Source organism: Diabrotica undecimpunctata, chromosome 7, assembly GCF_040954645.1.
Source record: "Diabrotica undecimpunctata isolate CICGRU chromosome 7, icDiaUnde3, whole genome shotgun sequence".
Taxonomy (NCBI): domain Eukaryota; kingdom Metazoa; phylum Arthropoda; class Insecta; order Coleoptera; family Chrysomelidae; genus Diabrotica; species Diabrotica undecimpunctata.
The window spans coordinates 110,750,900-110,770,952 of record NC_092809.1 but is presented as its reverse complement, the minus strand read 5'-3'; the positions used below and the strand labels follow the sequence as shown (position 1 = coordinate 110,770,952).

Below are 20,053 nucleotides of genomic sequence, written 5' to 3'. Positions count from 1 at the left end.
CACCCATTGCTTCTGCAGCAAAAACGGAAGTATTATTATTTAGTTTGAATTTTTCTTGCACGTTTGTTGATGGTATATAGAAGGCACATCCCGTACCATTATTTTGTTTTGATGCATCGGTATATATTTCCAGAAAATCTGGCAGATTTGAATTGAAACAATTATTAATACTAATATATGATAATATGATTTAATTACTATTTTAATGAGAATCAGCTACAATTGAAGGTTAAAATAAGTTTATTGACGTTTCAATCTTCACTTCGGAAATCGTTCTCAAAATACAAACATTAATAAATTAAATTTTGTTTTTTGTTACTTGGTGAAAAATTCTTCTAATAATTTCATTTTATCTGACATTTATATTGACAATTCAGACATATATTATACGTTTTAAAGTAGACGACTTTAAAATGATATTGCCAATATTGCTGAGTTGCGTTCCTGGGACGACTTTACTTATAAGATAGTTCATTCGATTACATGAAATCAACTTTAATTTGAGAATATCCGTCAGAAAAAATCAGAGCATGTAATTCGTATTTAAAAAGATGACCACATGCCATGATGACAGTAAAATGGAGTACCAAAAGTTCATAAAACGAATATACCACTTGGACCTATTTGTAGTACCATGACTTCTCCTTGTAGTGAACTCTCAAAATTTTTAATTAATATTATACAACCATTTGCAAATAAAAATGACACATTTATAAGAAATACACAACATTTTTTAAATAAATTATCAAATACTGAATTTAATTCAAATAATATTTTAGTAAGTTCTGACATAAATAGTTTATTTACAAATGAGCCATTAGATAAGACTTTGAATATAATCCAGATAAAACTAGTGATGATACATTGGCAACTAGAACAAGACTAAATATATCAATTTTAATGGAGTTATTAATATTATGTACTTATAATACATATTTTCAACTAAATAGTGAATTCTATAAACAAAATTTTGGTCTAGCAATGGGCTCTAGTTTATCTTCATTATTAGCCGATATATTTATGGAAAATTTTGAAACAAATATTATTTCTAAACAAATTTTATATCCCACAGTATGGTGGAGATATGTAGATGATGTATTCTCCATATGGCCTCATGGATCAGAGTTGTTGGACAAATGCCTGAATGAAATAAACGATAAAGAAGAGAATAACATTTACCATGGAGAAGGAATATAATAACACACTACCTTTCCTGGATGTTTTAATCTGTAAGAACGATACTGGATATGAGACTCAGGTATATAGAAAACCAACACACAACAGATATTTAAATAACAAATCAAATCACAGTATTAATACTAAAAAAAGGAATCATTAAATCCTTAAAAGATAGAGCTAAAATTGCTTATTCTAACGAAAATTCGTTCTTCGGGAAAAACATTTGTTAACATCTGTTTTATTAAAAAATAATTATCATTTATCGTTTATAAATAGGGAATTTCCAACAATCGACTCAATAGATCAGAACAACTTTCTAGAACTAGATCCTACCGCATCCGCATACACAATGAATAATACGAGTAAATTAATAATACCATACATAAAAGGATTATAAGAAAAACTTAAGAAGATACGAAATAAATTCAACATTTCAACAACATTTAAAACATCAAACACATTGAGATCTATTTTATCTAAAACTAAACCTAACAATGAACAAGAAAAAACAAAGAATTGTATTTATAAAATACCTTGTGAATGCGATCAGTTTTATTTAGGTGAAACATCAAGGCCATTAAAAGAAGTGAACATCAATCTTATATTAACAATAGAGAATTTGATAGATCTCAAATATGTAAACACGCATGGGAAAATGAACAGAGGGTTCAATGGAATGATTCAAATATAGTCATAAAAGAAACAGATGAAAAAAAAAAAAAGAAAAATCAAAGAAGCGGCTCTAATTATGCTAAATGAGACCAATTGTGTCGCAAATTCCTCGGCAGAATACAGTAGGATCTGGTTATCCATATTAAAAGTGGAAGTTAATAAAAGGAAAATACCACTATTAGTCAGTAACATATCGAGGATACGTCATTTATCTTTCTTAAATAATAAACATATAAAATCAGAATTTGATGTTTATTGAGAGTAATTTACCACATCCGGATAGTATCATGAGGTTTTTTTCCTGATTTTTCCTCATGATTTACCATGGAATCACTAACAGGAGAATTTGAACTGGAGAACTGTCATCATGGCATGTGGTTGTCTTTTTAAAGACGAATTACATGCACTGATTTCTTCTGAAGGATATTCTCAAGTTAAAGTTGACTTCATGTAATCGAATGAACTCTATTACTATTAAGTCGTCCCAGGAACGTAACACAGCAATATTGGCAATATCATTTTAAAGTCGTCTACTTTAAAATGTATATTATATGTCTGAATTGTCAATAAAAATGAGAAGAATTTTTACCAAGTAACCAAAAACAAAATTTGTTTAATTTAGTAATGTTTGTATTTTGAGAACGATTTCCGAATTGGAGATTGAAACGTCAATAAACTTATTTTAACCTTCAATTATGGCTTATTCCCATTAAAATACTTATTACTTTAAAATGCCACAAGAAAATAGCTTCCGAAAAATATGATTTTAAAATAAGTTGACAGTTTAAAATACCTAGTTGACAATTGTAATTATTTTGTTAACAATTTTTGTTAATCTTTTTGTTTTTTAATAATAGGTACAAAGCAAAGAAAAGATATAAAAATTTAAAATAGAATCGAATAAAGACTGGCATAAAGGTTACAAACAAAAATAGGGTCCAAGGTAAACGTTTCGAACAATATCTAGATAAATTCTAATATGTGGTTAAATCATGGGCATTGTTTAAGAAGGAATAGTTGGCCAACGCAATGAATAAATTTGTTTGATTCTAATTGAGACAGCCACTAGATGTCACCACTCTTTCTGATTCAATAGATTCAATAGACATAGTGACAACAGGTACAGCAGCATGTTAAAACCTATAAAAGAATAAATTCTTGTGCATAGATTAACAATCTGCTTAAAAGCCTTAGAATCATATATTTTTTGTAACCAATAAACAAGTAAGTATATTTAAATATTCTACATACAGTTTGCTTACAGTAAGCATATTCAGGGGTGACGAAAACCGAGGGAAATATAAAGAAATTCCAGTAGTTTTATTTTATTTAGCGCATGGCACAATCATAAGAGAAAAATGTTATTTAAAATTTATATTACCAACGGTTTAATATAAAATATACATAACAAACACATTTTGTTCTATATTTCGTTATTTTCTCATATTTCATTTCATTTATATATTCAAGTATTGCCTTACGCCATCATTTCTGTCTAAACGTTTTCGCGTATGAGAGATGTTTGTATTGTTTACAATGACTTGAAAAATTTTTCTCGGCCAAAAAATGGAATTGTTAATATTTTCGTGCGATAATTTATCTAACTTTCGACGTAGATTATTAAGACAAGAGTGCATCGATGAACTTAAATGGTTCGAATTCCGCGAAGGTCGCACAAAATCGGCTGTTATACCAGAAACCATCTGTGCGTGAACTTATAGAGCAAGATCGGCATGGACATACCGTGAGATTGAGGGATCCTTTGGCATTAGTATGACAATCATCAATAAGTGGTTCGTGGACGAAGCCCATCGAAACAAATTCTCGCTTGTTTCTTTGGTATAAATGGTCATGTAGCTACAGTGCCATTATAATAACGTGTGACGGGCAATAGTTTTTCCAATGCAATTCCCATTTTGCCTTAAAATTACTCTTAGATATCATTAAATATTCTTGAGCACCTAAATTGTTCTTGACATGCTATCCAGTTGTAATTCTTTCTTTGGCTAAGGAGTCTGCAACTTCGTTGCCACGAAGACCTATATGAGCTTTTACCCAAGGGAATTTTCAATCGTATTGACTTTTTTTTAATTTATGAATTCTTACTTTTAATTCTCTAATAAAAGGATTTATATCAGTAGCCATTACATTTAAGAACAGATAAGGAGTCACTCAAAAAGTGTATTTTTTTTTGTAACTTGTTTTTTTTTCGATATAATCGCAGGCTTTAATAACACCCATTGCTTCTGCAGCAAAAACGGAAGTATTATTATTTAGTTTGAATTTTTCTTGCACGTTTGTTGATGGTATATAGAAGGCACATCCCGTACCATTATTTTGTTTTGATGCATCGGTATATATTTCCAGAAAATCTGGCAGATTTGAATTGAAACAATTATTAATACTAATATTAATACATCGATAAAATTTCGGAATAATGAAAAATGTCCTTCATGTTTGCTTTGAAGTGGTAAATTCACAATAATATTAATGTACGGCTGTAAGTAAATACCGTAAATAGGTTATATTTTGTTCAATGACACGCAAACAAAGTAAACAATATGATGAGTGGATATACGGTTATTTGTTCTGAAAGGTGATTACGGCTGCATGCATATCGGAAGTTTGTGTCGGTGTCAAGTTCGGATATTAAAAAAGTATCTGATAATAATGCGTGAAAAAATAATTATATTATGCCAGTATAAATTAAAAGTCTAATCCTCCTTACTGCTCTTCAATGGCTAAATGAAGAAAACATTCTAAATATTTGTGGAATTTACTTACCACCATATTTTAAAATAAAAAAACAAAAAGCCCAAAAATTATATGGGCAACTGGAACAACGTTATATGTAACACAAAAGAATTTTCATTAAAAACATTTGCGGTTCGATCCCATATAAACATGATGTTTAACTTGACGTGCCACAAGAAAACTAGAAAAATAAAGTGTATACCAGAGGTTGCTACTTATATTTCTGCCCTTACAATGAAAAAACAAGTATTTATGGTTGGAAATGGCTTTATTACGTTTCAAAATATTCTCCATTAAAATAAATATACATTTTGCGCGAACCAATGCGTTTGAACCAATTTTCTAAACACTTTTTCCACTTAAATCCAAAACATGGTTTTGAACGCTTCAACCGCTTCTTCGGGCTTGAAAAATCGTTAATAACGCAATCTATTTTTGATGTGCGGAAAGAAAAAGAAGTCATCGTTAATTCGATGTTTTGACCGAACAAAAACTCCGTTGTGTGTGCTTGCATTGTCGTGAGGAAGAATCATTCGTCTATTATTTGTTTTTTTTTTCGAATTTCACTGAAAACTTCTGGTAAACAAATGATTGTATATCATTTAGAATTGCCATACTTTCTTATAACGGCACTATTGCTACATGACCATTTATACCAAAGAAACAAGCTAGCATTTGTTTCGATGTGCTTCTTCTATGAACAACTTTTGATGGATTTGGTTCAACTTGGAACACCCATACGGTCAATTGCTGTTTTGAGGCTCATATACACAGGTCCATGTTTCGTCACATGTGTAGATGTTATACACAGCAGTTGATGCACCGCGATCCCATTTCTCCAACATTTCCTTGCACCAATTGACACGAGCCTCTTTTTGACCTTTTGTCATATTATGTGTGATCCAACATAAACAAATCTTTTTTACAGCCAAATGATCATGCAATATCTTATTGATGCTTGTCACACTAATGCCAGAGGATGCCTCAATCTCACAGTATGTCACATGCCGATTGCTTTATCAGTTTACGCACAGCATCGATGGTTTCTAGTACAACAGCCGATTTTGTGCGATCTTCACGGATTTTGTCCTAGAGAGAGGTGCTAAAGGATGGTGCTTGATCCCCGTATAACGAATATTGTCTTGATAATCTAAGTCGAAATTGATGATAAATTATCGTAGGAAAATATTTACGGTTCAATTCCATTTTTTGGCCAAGAACAATTTTTCAAGCCACTGTAAACCATACAAATATTGCTCATACGCCACAACGTTCTGAGTGCGCCTATGCTTAAAAATGTCAGATTTTCTAGTGCAAGTGTCAGATGTCAGTTGGCAGTACTACCTAGACAAGAAACATAAATGGCAGCCCCTACATTTGTATATGTACAAGTCACTATATTAGTAGATTAAAATGTTATATACTTACGATATCTCTTGCTTCGAAAAGGTTTAAATACCCTGGTCCAGATTCGAGTATCTTTGTCTTTCTTTTTTACTTTTTCACTTCGAGGAAGAGTTCCTAATTCCTTTAAACACTTTAACCAAGGCAATTTCATACCTTCAAATTCCATGCAGCACCACAATAAATGTAGATAAAAGTTTAAGTTGTGACCAATTCACATGCAGACGTATATTTTAATAATATTATGTAAAAATAAAAATCCAAAACAGATAAATGAATTTTAAGTAATTTAGTTTTAATACTACTAGACTAAATCGGGTACATTGATTGCACGAAAATCAGGAGGAACAGATGATATGGATCAGGAGATAATAAAGTAATTAGAAAAATTAGGTAAAAAGTAGTTACTTGAAACAATAAAGAAAGCGTTAGTAACAAGTATCGAAAAAGTACAAGGTGCATATATAAAGAGACTGTTATATATAGGTAATACCGAAAATATCTGACCATTTTACAATACATATTATATATGGATGGTGTTATGCAATAATGAGTCAACCCACATTTTTACAGAAATTGAGTTACTACACTTTCCAAACTCGCAAAATGCTGTTCTACAATTAGCAAAAATGATTTAAACCACACCTAGGCATAAGCGTCATCTAGTAACAGGTAGAGAATAAAGCGAAAGGATAAGAAAGTATGAGAAACAAAATCGGAAAAAATTTTGAAAATAATTTTAAATGTCAGCGTAAGAAAAAATGTACAGATATTGTAGCAAACGAAGAACGGACAAAACTATTCAACCAATTTTTTACAATGGGATCTTTTTCTACAAGATGCTCGTAATAACAAGGTGTGTTAAGGAGATAAGAAAACAACGACGTTACACCAAACACAAGTCAAAAGGTAAATATACCAAAAATAATGTATTGGTAAAAAAGAAATATATAAAAAAGCCTTCCTTAAAACGCTGGAAATGAAGTAAAAGCGAATAGACATTTCTATAAAAAATCATCTAAAAATATGGAAATTGTTAACGATAAACGAACGAAGAGAGGTGGGAAAAATAAATGTACAGATGACCAGATTGCGAAAATCATGGAACAAATAAATCTTTTCCCAAAATATGTTTCCCATTATTGTAGAAATGAGACCAACTCGAATTTTCTAAATCCTGACTTAAATTTAAACAAAATGTATGAACTTTATAAATCGTATTGCAAAACTTCCAACCTGTTAGTCTGGCAACTTACAAGGATTTGGCCTTTCATAAAAAATGTGCCCTTAAGTTTAAGCCGCACAAAAAAGGCACCTGTTTTACCTGTGATACTTTTAAAATAAAAATCTCAAGTGCATTGAACTACGAAAAAGAGAATTTGCAAGCTGCCTATGATATTCATGTACAAGAAGCTAAAAATTTAAGAAACAAGATGAATGACGATCTACCTGAATCTAACAATAATCCAGAAATATAAACTCTAACTTTTAATTTACAGAAAACTCGTCCAATACCTAAAATTCCTACTTGAATAGCGTATTGCAAGAGACAGCTTAATTTTTATAATTTAGGAATTCATGTAGGCAGCCAAAATCAAGGAATATTTAATTTATGGACAGAAAATGAAGCTGAAAAGGGCATTTAGGAAGTGGGAGCGTCTTTTAAATATATAAGAGAACATATTCATGTTTTAATAAAGGAATTAAGGCTTTGGTCAGACGCAGGTGGCGGTCAGAATGGCATGATCAAATTTGCTTTACCATAAATTCATACTCTGCACAACCATGCGTCAATCTAAAAAATTATCATTTTAACTTAAAATTTATTTATTTATTTATTTTTAATAGAAATAAATCGTTCCCAAAACGAAGAACTCCATGGTTTTTGTACAGAAGGGAAGGAAAAATGTAAAGAAAAGAAAAAAGCTTACCTGAAATACATATCAACCAAAACACAAGAGGAATACCATAATTACAAGACAATTAGAAACGAAACACGTGCCCTTGTAGGAAAAATAAAAACTGATCACTGGAAACGCTTTTTCGAAAGAAATGAAACATGATTTTTACGGTCTGCAAAAGGAAATATGGCGCTTCATAAGAGGTCAAAGAACGGAGGTAAAGGAACTAATAGAACCCAACACATAGAAAAGGATACGTGGATTGACTACCTAAAAAAGCTCTATGCAGAGGAAAAACAATTGACGCTAGAACCGGAAACATCAGAAATTACCACAAATGAAGAACTTAATATAAATGTACAGGAAGTTCGGAAAATACTTGAAAACCTGAAGAACAGAAAAGCAGCAGGTAAAGAAGGGATACCAAACGAATAACTGAAATCAAGCAGCAATGATAGAACAACATTGATTAATAAAATTATAAAATACAATAAAATACCGGAAGAATGTAAAACGAGAGAACTAATTCTACTATTCAAAAAAGGAAATAAAAAACAGTCAGAAAACTACAGAGGTGAAAACTAAACTTGTTAAATACTACGCTAAAACTTACAACTAAAATTTTACAAGTGCTAGTAAATCAGAGGATGTTTAGCAGATGAACAACAGGGTTTTCGTAGTGGAAGATTGACCTAAATAAAGCGTTTGACAGAGTAAGACTCAAAGATGTAATCCATCTTCTGTGTAATAGAAAAGTTCCCTTAAATATTATATAAACTATAAATACTATCGAAAAAATCTACCGAAACAATAAAATGGAAGTCAGAATAGATGAATAACTTACAGACCCTATAGAAATAGGCAGTGGAATAATACAGGGGGGTTCATTGAGCCCCATGCTCTTCAATTTGATCATGAATGAAATACAGCATGAGCAACAAAGAAATAAAAATACTCTGTTACGCAGACGACGCAATATTGATAACCTAAGATGAAGATAGTCTGCAAAGACTGACCAACCAACCAGATGTAAAATAAAAATTGATGGCATCATTATTGAACAAGTAATGGAAATAAAAGACCTACGAATTACACTGTCTAGCTATGGAGACCTGGACAAAGAAGTGAGAGATCAAGTACAAAAAGCAAATGGACTGGCAGGATACTAGCAGAACTTAATAACACTATATGGCAAAACAGACACATTAACACTAAGATAAAGTCAAGAATTTATAAAGCCAGTATAAGACCAATAATGACATATGCCTCAGAAACAAGACCTAACAGTGCTACAATGCAAAGGCTACTGGAAACGGCAGAGATGAGAGTACTGAGAAAATTTACAGAAAATACGCTGAGAGATCGAAAGAGAAGTGAAGAGATTAGAAGAAAATGTAACGCACAGTGTATAAATGAATGGAGACACAATAGAAAACAAGTCAAGAGATAAGTCACCAATAGGCAGAAGAAGTATCGGACGACAGTGCAATAGATGGAGTGACATCCTCCCATAGAGGTATTAATCGGCCAATGAACAAGCAGAATTGCTTATAAAGAGGAAGAAAAAGAAGAATATTTCTACTATCTGGACATAGCCTGCTACCTAACGACTCTGAGCTCAGTTTAGTCAGCGTTGAGAGTTCAAGAAAGATTATATACTGACATTGACTATATGGCTATAATATGGCTATAGTAGCAGAAAGCATAAATTCTTAATAACCCGTCTTGGAAAAGAGATTTCGTTTCTGTTGAGAATTTTATCAAAGCTATTACCAATAGAAAAATTGATGATTGTAGACAAGAACACCAATTGGTGGCCATCGAGAAGCAAGGGAAGGTTCGAAAACAATCCGTTGAAGATCTAGAGTTGTCTATTTTATGGTCGCATGGAAGACTCACATCCACTGAAAAAAATAAAAGATTTGAAGGAAATGTGTAAACCAATTCCTAAAGATAATCAGCAGTTTTACAAAGGTATATTATCATCAAATCCATTAGATTTTCAAGATGATGTCGATGGTTTGGTACTTCCATTGACTTTGATCAGGGTTTGGAGAACAACAACTCACAACAGGGGCTCGAACAAGAAACCCAAAAAGTGACAACGACTCAGATAATGAGGTCAAAGTTAAAATACTCTTTTTGTTATTTAGATTGTTGACGAAAGATGAAAAGCAAAAATGAGTCAACCAACATTTTTTCCATTATTGTAGGTAGGAAAAGATATTGATATATATTTTTTTATAAAGAAATTGATCCAGGTTGCTTGCTATCACAAACAGTTTTTAGTAATTTTTATTTTTTTCAATTTCTTTAACTTACTTAACTTATTTGCTGCTTTTTAAAGAATAAACCTAATGTGGATTGACCCATTATTGCATAACAATATTCATATAATCTCAGAAGTACGTAATTCATTTATCTCTAGTGTTAAGATGGCAAAGTCTTCCTTAGTTGTGGATTTATTGTCAGTACAAAATAAAACTTTTTAATTGACAGAAACTTCTTAAAACTGTTTTCTTATAGCAGATTAAGCCACAATAACAATTATAAAACGTAATTTCCTTTACAATCAATTATTGTGGCTTAATCCCATATTAACATAATATTTGACTAAAATGTCTTACAAAAATGGTCAAGAAAAAGTCAAAAAAATCTTTTATTCTGTGGTAACCATATCTACTAAAAATAGTTAAAAAAAGACGAAAAAGAATCAAAATATTTCAAAACACCAGTGACTTATCTTGTAAATTAGAGAAAGTAACGCCTTTCTTTTAATACACTCTCTAACGTAAAATAATTACTTATTTAGGTTGCTTCTGAGAATTAAGAAATAACACATGACGTGAACCATATTTGTTATTTAAAAATTATAGTAATACCAAATGATAGCACACTTCTTTGTTATCTCAACTTTACAAACATCTTAAATTTTTAAATACATTCGAATATAGTCACCCTTTAAACTCTTATCCACTTTGCTGCGATAATAAATTCTGTACCACAAACGTCCCGGCGTTGTTCTATATTACTAAACTACCAAACGTTTTATCTAACAACGACCCGAAGACTATCTAATAACTGAGTAAACTAAATAGAGGCGCGGAAGAAAGAAACTACGGCGACGATGACGACGACACAGCCCCAAACGGAAGACACGGTTATGAGCAATAAAAAGTTGTGGATATATGATTCGAAAATATGATGATGGTAGCGGAACAGATTGGTGTTTCTGGGCACACCTTACTACTGTTTATTCCGTACTATATTTTTGTTGATGTGTAATTTTATTGATAAAAGCAAACTGAAGCATCTAAAAAATATACGAGATCGTTTGATGGTAAAAAAATTGTATAAAAAATTTTGAGTTCATTGTGTCATTAATTAATAATACCTAATTAACAGACATGTATTAATTTGATACGAACTTTCACTAAACATTAAGAAAACAAAATGTATGGTCATTATATCTCAATATCACTAAGAAGGAACAGCAAATTGGACGAACCAGTGTGAAGGATCAACGAACGTTACAGAGAAAAAACATACACCTACCTTGGCAAGAACGTCAATGAAAATTGGGACTATTCCTTAGAAATCAAATGTAACAAGATCTGCATTTCAAAAAATGGCTAAGCTATTCAATTGTCATAATTTATCAATAATCATAAAACTCAGGTACTATGATATTATATCTTTCCTATACTGTTGTACTGAGTTAAGTCGTGAACTCTCACAGGCGCTACCTGCAAAAAAACTGAGGCTATGGAAATGTGGCTTTATCGTCGAATCCTGAAGATATTTTATACCTACCACGTTACTAATCAGAACGTTTCATTAAGGATACAAACAGAAAAAGAGCTATTTACTATAATAAACACCGCCAAAATTGAATGTCTCGGTCACATCGTGAGGAACAGCAAACTATATGGATTGCTGCAACTAATTTGACAGGGAAAAGTAGAAGGATAACGCGGACCAGGAAGGCGAAGGAAGCCCTGGCTAAAAAAATCTACGTACGTGGTTTAACACAACAACCACAAATATTTTCAGAGCAGTAGTGAGCAAAGTACAGATTGGTATGGTGGCCGCCAACATCCGAAATGGATCGCCACTACGAGAAGAAGAATTTTAATATTCTTATAAATTGTAAATAAATCAACAGAATCGGTAGAAGCAACTTAAAAAAACTATAGTGTCAAAATAGTCAAAGGACTAAGACAATACGATCGGCTGATTCCGATGCTGTTCAACCTGATTCTCAAATATGTCATCAGACAGCTGAATTTCACAAGAACCAACTTACTAACCAACAAATCAATATAACTTGTCGCCTATGTCCATAACATTAATATCATGTATTTCAGATCGGACAAGGTGGGGAAATATATAAAAAAATGTAAAAAATTAGAAATCAACCTCTCCAAAATAAAAACACAATACAATTTATAATTGTGTTTCATTTCCCTTGCAAATTGCAAGATTTCGTAAACCTCTGCCTGGAATATAAAGGTATATCCTTCTAATAGAACAGATATATTGAAATTCCCACCAATTTACAAGCTAAGAGCCAAGATACAGGCTCTTCCTTAACCGATGGAAGGAAGCCCATGTAATCATGGTACAGGAACCAGGAAAGAAACACATATTTCCGCAAAATTACAGGTCGATGAGCTTACTTCCAGCAATCATCAAGATAGTAGAGCTAGTCATCCAAACCGACTCCAATCAGAGACAGACAGGCCAGGATTAATCCCAGAAGTACAATTCGGATTCAGAGGTCAACATTACAGTAAACTAAATAAAACTATTCAGACGTATAGAGTACATGGCAGCTGATTTTAACGACAAAAAATATACAAAAACAGCCTTCTTGGATGCAAGCAGAGCCTTGGACAGAGTGTAACATGAAGGATCGACATACAATATGAGAGATTATGGATACAGCAGGGCCATGACGAAACTCATTTATTCGTACCTAAGCGACCAGTAGTTCAGGGTCCAGAAATGAACAGTTCCATCTGAACACGGAACCCCAGGAGCTTGAGTGCCACAAGGGGTGGTCTTATCACCCCTTCTGTATAGCCTATACACAACAGACGTTCTAAAAACACCCGAAATACTACTCAGCCTTTATGCAGACTATATTGAAATCGCGTCAAAATACAGGAAGTGGTGGAGTGGTTCCTGATTACACAAGCTAATCCCCCTCGCCCCAATGAATTATAGCACACGATTATAGCCCTAATGAAAGTCATTCTTAGGGGTGTGCAAGTCTTACAGACTGGGTTCAATATTATGGCTTGATTGCTTGTTTCTAAATCTCTAAAGGCTCTTACTGATTTAGATATTATTAAACTTCTATTGACAACATAGTCGATCTTCAACAACTTGTCACTATAATCGGAGAACACAGTAAGCGAATGGGATTAGAGATTAATACCAAAAAAACCAAATTTATGATCATCTCCAGAAACTTCGATGCACTTGAAAACTCCACCATAACACTGAATACTAAGTCCATTGAAAGAGTGAGTAAATTTAAATACCTGGGATCGTGGCTTTTTGAAGACTGGGCATCGGACAGGGAAGTAAAATGTCGCATTGAGCAAGCTCGACAAGCTTTCGTAAAATTCAAGAAGGTACTGACTTGTTCAGAGTTCGATCTTCAACTGAGACTAAGGTTTACTAAGTGCTACGTGTGGTCAGTGCTGCTATATGGCGTAGAGGGCTGGACACTCAAAATGAGGGATATAAACAGATTAGAAGCTTTCGAAATGTGGCTCTATCGCCGTATCCTAAAAATACCATGGACAGCGAAAATCACAAATATAGATGTCCTTAAAAGAATAAACCAAGAACGCCAACTTTTCGAAATCATCAAGAAAAGGAAAACGGCGTATCTAGGTCACATCATGCGAAATGAAAAATACCAGTTCCTCCAACTTATAATCGAGGGTAAAATTGAAGGCAAGAGAGGAATGGGACGCAAGAAAATGTCCTGGCTCCGAAACATAAGGCAATGGACAGGGATTAACGACATACAATCTCTGATACATATTGCAAGAAATAGAGAATTAATGGAAAATGTGATCGCTAACATCCATTAGTGGATTTGCATCTAAAGAAGAAGAAGAAACTTCTATTGAGCACATCATACTTAATCTTGTACTCAATAAATGATATACGAGTACACTATTCTTGATCCCAGTTTTTTCAGTTGTGTTGGGTTTAGTTGTATCTTAGCTTACTATCTAAGAAATATTCATAACTGTTTGGATAGACGTCATTATGTTATCCGCGTCTTGTTAATAAATTATTTTTATGTTTTTCAGACAATACATTGACATAATCAAATTTTAACAGAACTAAACCTCAGGAGGGAATACACAGGGAAAATCGGAAATCCCCCCCTCCAAAGAAGGTCCAAAATTAAGGAAAACCTAATTTATGTCTTTTATGTAGTTTGGGTATATCTTGTTTATGTCTTTTGGTTGGTGTTTCACTGGAAGTTCTCCCCTCCCCCCAGTTGGAAGTTCCCACCAATCCAAATGTCTAGATCCGTCACTAATAAGGCTAAAGGTAACAATGCGTGAGTCAAAGCGGAAATATAATGATAATGTGTAATAAATATTAACAAATATGTGACATTCGTAAGTTTTTACTGTTTATGAATTTTCTCTTAAATTCTAGAAAAAAATGTGTTAATGAAAAGTTGAATTTGTGAATTCTACTTTTGTTTTCGTCGAATCATTATCCTAAACCAATGTTATTTTCCATCTACAACTACATATTTGAGATTCTATCGATTTCGCGACAATTTTGCAAACATTTTTTCGCTATGTAATAAAAAAATGGGTTTTTATGCTGAAAATACAAATCTAATCCATTTCAGAGTATCCTCAAGCAAATAACCATAAAACAATGCAACTTATCAACGCAACACATCAGATTAACTCAAAAATTAAATTTTTTGCAATTTTGAACACGTGCCAAACACAAATGTTTTTAACGGTTAAATTCTTTGAACGAAAATTTTATCGCTTACCATTTACAGTTGATTGTCCTGTTTTGGCAACTGAATTTTCGTTGGAATTTTCCGATAACGAGTCTGCAGCTTCAAAAGTTTTTGTTACAGAATATGTTGTCACGCTGGATCCTGCAAGTAATAGTAAAGAAAAATTTTAATTAAAAATAATTATCCATCCACTAGGTGTTTAAATGATATTATTTAAAAATCGACAATCGTTGGTCTTAGTCATTATAAAACTGAACATTATTATGCCAAATATTTCTAACTATAAGTAAGACAGAATAACAAAAATTAAAAAAAACGGGTGTGGCAGTCCAGTGGGACTGCCGGTAGAAGTTACACTTCTATACACGCATTCGCAGTTATCTGCACAATCATTACATATGTAATGCTATAGGTAAGACATAGCAGAAAGAGAAACAGAATTAATAACAACAATTAATAAACAACATTTTTCATATATGTATGAAAGGAGTTGAATGCAAAAATTTTTTTACACATACTCTGCAGTAATATTCATTGTTTATTTTGTTATTAATATAAAAATACAATACAATACACTGCAACATAATTCAATATAATAATACAATGCAAATTAAAATGCAATATTCCTAAGTATTTAAAAATGACAATAATATACATAAAAAAATACACTACAATACAGTGCAACATAATTCAATACAATAATACAATACAAATTAAAATGCAATATTAATAAGTATTTAAAAATGATAATAATATACATAACTTTTCTTATGTTTAATTTACCATGTAATTATATTAATATAAAAGTCCTCCCCCACTGGGAATCGAACCTCGGTCACCCGCGTGACAGGCGGGGATACTGACTACTATACTACCGAGGACATCACACAAACTTAGTTCAAAATTGACAGTTCTGGGTCATACAGTGATTTATTGAGATTATTATTTTGAAATACAAAAGACTAATATAATTATGAACATTTAATAAATAATACAAAACATATCACATAAATAATAATATTAATAAATATTTTATTATATATATATATATATATATATATATATATATATATATATATATTATTATATATAATATTATATGTATATATATAATATATAATATTAAATATATATACAAAAGGAACATTCTTATATTCGAGAGAGGAAGAGAGAGAAAATATATCTTCTGTCTCTCTCTTACTCATTATCTTACATATGTAATGATTTCACAGATTCACTCCCATACAAATTTCCAACGTGGAGCGCGCGTATAGAAGTATAACTTCAAAAAGAGAATTAAATCAATTAAATCAAGTATTCTATTAAAGGTAGTTGACATCATAAGTGATATTCATAAAGTATAATAAAGAACTATTCTTAAAGTATGAATGAAGAAGCAATAACTACTAGAAGAGATACTAACATAACAAGAAATTAAATGAAAGGAAAAAACTTAAAATATAATAAACTTAGGAATATAACACTTGTGCCTGGTTACACCAACATATCTTAAGCTTAAGACGTGCCTTAAGCTCAGCTTACGAAACATACGCGTTGCACCATTGAGTCTTAGATCAATTTTCAGCTTGAATCGATCCTAATCTCAAGTCCTCGTTATTCTCAGCTTAAGGCTGTTTTATCGGTATACCAAAACCTAGGGACAGTGTTTTCTCTGTTATTTACCGACAAAATGTCTCGAAATTTGGTCACGTTATTCGAAATTATGTTGCCTTTAAACTGATGGTGTTACTTTTTTTATTTTTTTTTAACTTCTGTTGAAAAATTGGAATATACTGTTTAACGTTCTATTATAACCAAACTTTTTACGCCCATCACTCGAAAGAGTTTTTTTTTCTGTAATCGTTGATTTTTGTTTCACCTTTCTGTGTCCAGTAATAATCGAGAAAAGCGTGTTCCAACTTTAAAGAAAATTGCTAAAAAATACTGAAATCTAATAGTGAAACGTGTTACTCATCATTGGCGCTTAGTTTCATCGTTATCGCCTTCGTGACGTCAAATCTCATGAACGTACGGTCAGTTAGTTCGTGTTAAAACTAACTTGAATGGAGAATAATGTATTTGTTGTCATTAAACTACCCGTCGGCCGGTGGCACTGAGTAAAGATGGTCTCGCGTAAGCAGTGTAGAAAAGTAAGTGATACGCCCATTTCAAATCGCAGTGTGCTTGGACTGCTAAAACAGCCTTGAGTCTAAGATGAACAATCTAACCTCAAAAAATTGATAGTTGTGTTGTGGTATACAGATACACATTTTTTTATTTTTACCTGTATCTGTTACACTCTAAAATAAATAAAACAAGGAGAGTTACTACTTAAGATATAATCAATATTTAAATTCGGAAAAACAATTTATAATATCGTCTGAAGACAAAACTCATTAAGTATAGATTTCAGTAAATTACAGCTTTGCCAGTGTTTAATTTTTGTTGCATTTTTGCAAGAAAAGGTCAACAACTACCAAAATCAGCCATATAATATAGAAAACCCCATGGCTGATTGAGATAGACAATGATCTTTTCCAGAAAAAGGTACAAGAAAAGTAAATGGTCATTTACTGTAATGTATAATTAATGACTTTTTGTTGTTAACATATGACAGAGCATTAAAAAAATATACTTATTTAAATTAGCACATGAACATAAAAAGACTCTTTTCGTCACTCAATAATTGACAAGTTACATGGTTGCCACGTGAATTGTGTCTTAAATTTCGTCTCAGTTAAGACGTGCTTAGATAAGAATCGGAAATTATGGTGCAACGTAAGTGAGAATTAGGGCGGCACTAGCTATAAGCGGAGCTGGGCTAAGCTAGAGCTTAAGATCAGTTAGTGCAACAAGGCATTAGATACTTAGAATGCATCTTGTCGGAAGATACAAAAATAAGGCATATAAGTCAACGAGACTACATGATATATTAAACAAAACCAGTCTCCTTTTTAACTGTAATATTAATATCTCACTTTAGCTGTGAAACTGTTTTATTGCTATAGCTATGAAAATAATTTGAAATTTTTGCTTGTAAGATCAATTAAAGCAATTTACATCGCTGTGCGTTTCTCATAACACGATTGCACCTTACATACAGTTGGTAGAGTATAAATATCGATGCACGTCATTATCTACGTCAGAGATATATGTTGACATTGTTGCCAAATTGCAAACAAAAATTCCCGAATTTATTTTAAATCAAATATATTACATACTTATTGCAGAAATCGATTATACAACTCAACAAATTAATATTCAATTCAAGTTAATATTCAATGTAAATAAATAAAAAATAGAAATAGAAAACAAGAATTAAGTAATAATCTTAAGTTTAAAACAATTTGAGTCGTTTGTGTAGTATACAGAGGTAAAATAGAATAAAAAACAACATTTTTTTCATTACTTATTTACTTTGAAATGTTTTGTTACAACTAGATTTTCAAATATTATTTAATTTTTTTTTCTTCAGCTATATTTTTAAGTTTCAGATTTCTGATCAATACATTACAACAATTGTGCATATATGATGGTTTTTATAATTTGTGAACAAAAGTTACACACTAGCACATGCTTCTGTTTCCAGATTTTATTCTTTCTTATACTTTTTTCATTCATCTTATAGTTTTTGTAGGAAACCTTTGTTTCATCTTCTGTTTAAACCTATAAAAAATTAAGTTTAATTTTAATGCTCAGAGTCGTAAGATGCTTTACTTACTAATCAGCGTCTATGTCACAACTGCTAGTGAAACCACTATCTGTTCAATCACAAATTAGTACATTAATTTATAAACTCATATTAATCTTAATTTTTTGAATTTTTATAATTCCACCGTGTATAATTGTAAAACATATCGATTAGTAGCTTAATTACAGTTTGTTCAACTTCCTGCAAACTATAGATTGCCTAATAGGTATTGAGGAAATGCTTGCAATCTCCTCGGTTCAAGTTATATTTGCCAGCTTTCAAAAGTCAAAAGTTTTTGTTCTATGCAGAGAGCAATACACTTGATAAATCGTAGCATTTTAGTGAGATTATAAATATAGCTTCGGGACTAGTTTGGGACTAACTATCTATTCTATTTAGTATAAATTTTTACCTCAACAACAACTATATGTAGTGTAATAATTCAGTAGCTGACAATAAAACTGTATTCTACTCCATGACTTTATTTATATATATATATATATATATATATATATATATATATATATATATATATATATATATATATATATATATATATATATACGTTTTAGTGAAACTAAATAGATCATATCTGAAGGTGGCAAAAGTACCAAAAAGTAGTAGGCTACTGAAATATGGACCTTAATACACTGCACTCCAAAATTAACGCATAATTTTAGAAACCCTGGTAAACCAAATAATTTTAATGTTTCGATTTTTGTGCTAATATATTATTGTTACCCCCGGTAATTTATCGAAAGAACGGTAAAAAACGCTGATGCTTTTACCATTTTTTGCAAAAAAAATTAAAAACCTGCTAATTGTGCTTCATTTTATTTCGAATTTAGTTGGGTTGGATTACGTTGTTCTGAACGTTTAAAGGAGTTTTTTAAGTTTATTAAGTGTTTTTTCTTTGAAATGAACCACCAGCAGCAAGAAAATCGAAATTTGTCAGAAAGTGACAGTCAACCATTTCAAAAGCGTTAATACGTTTTTCTGTTACTGGAAGTAACTCGAGAAGACTCAGTCAAGGCCGTAGAAGGGTTACAACTCCTAATCAAGACCGGTTTTTGACACTTCGTACACTGAGACAAAGGTTTGTTACCAGTACTTCTCTACAAAATGAATTTTTGGATCGTTATAACTTTAGAATCAGCCAAAATACGACTAGAAGAAGACTTGCCGAAAACGACTTACAATCTGGAAGGGCACCAATTGGCCCATGATTGACCACAGACCATAGAAGGCAAAGATTGCATTTTGCTCGTGAACATGTTGATTGGAATAATGACGATTGGGGAAGAATATTGTTACCGATGAATCCAGGTACTGTCTTTTTTCTGATGACAGGAGAAACCGAGTGTATAGAAGGCCGGGGAACGCTACGCACAGTGTAACACCGTAGGGACTGTACAGTATGGCGGCGGCTCGGTA

The 20,053-nt window shown here is 31.9% G+C and overlaps 1 protein-coding gene across 10 annotated transcripts in view; it reads right to left on the bottom strand.

Annotated features, from left to right (window-relative positions):
* Positions 1-20,053, bottom strand: part of CAP (Cbl-associated protein) — a 573,660-nt gene that overhangs the window by 326,449 nt on the left and 227,158 nt on the right. For 9 of the 10 annotated variants that reach the window (XM_072537967.1, XM_072537966.1, XM_072537968.1 and 6 more), the window contains one exon: positions 14,959-15,069. In XM_072537967.1, the coding sequence (XP_072394068.1) occupies positions 14,959-15,069 (111 nt within the window). Of the gene's footprint in view, positions 1-6,033; positions 6,166-10,868; positions 10,992-14,958; positions 15,070-20,053 lie in introns of those variants that run through there. The other variant, XM_072537974.1, reaches the window with a different exon arrangement.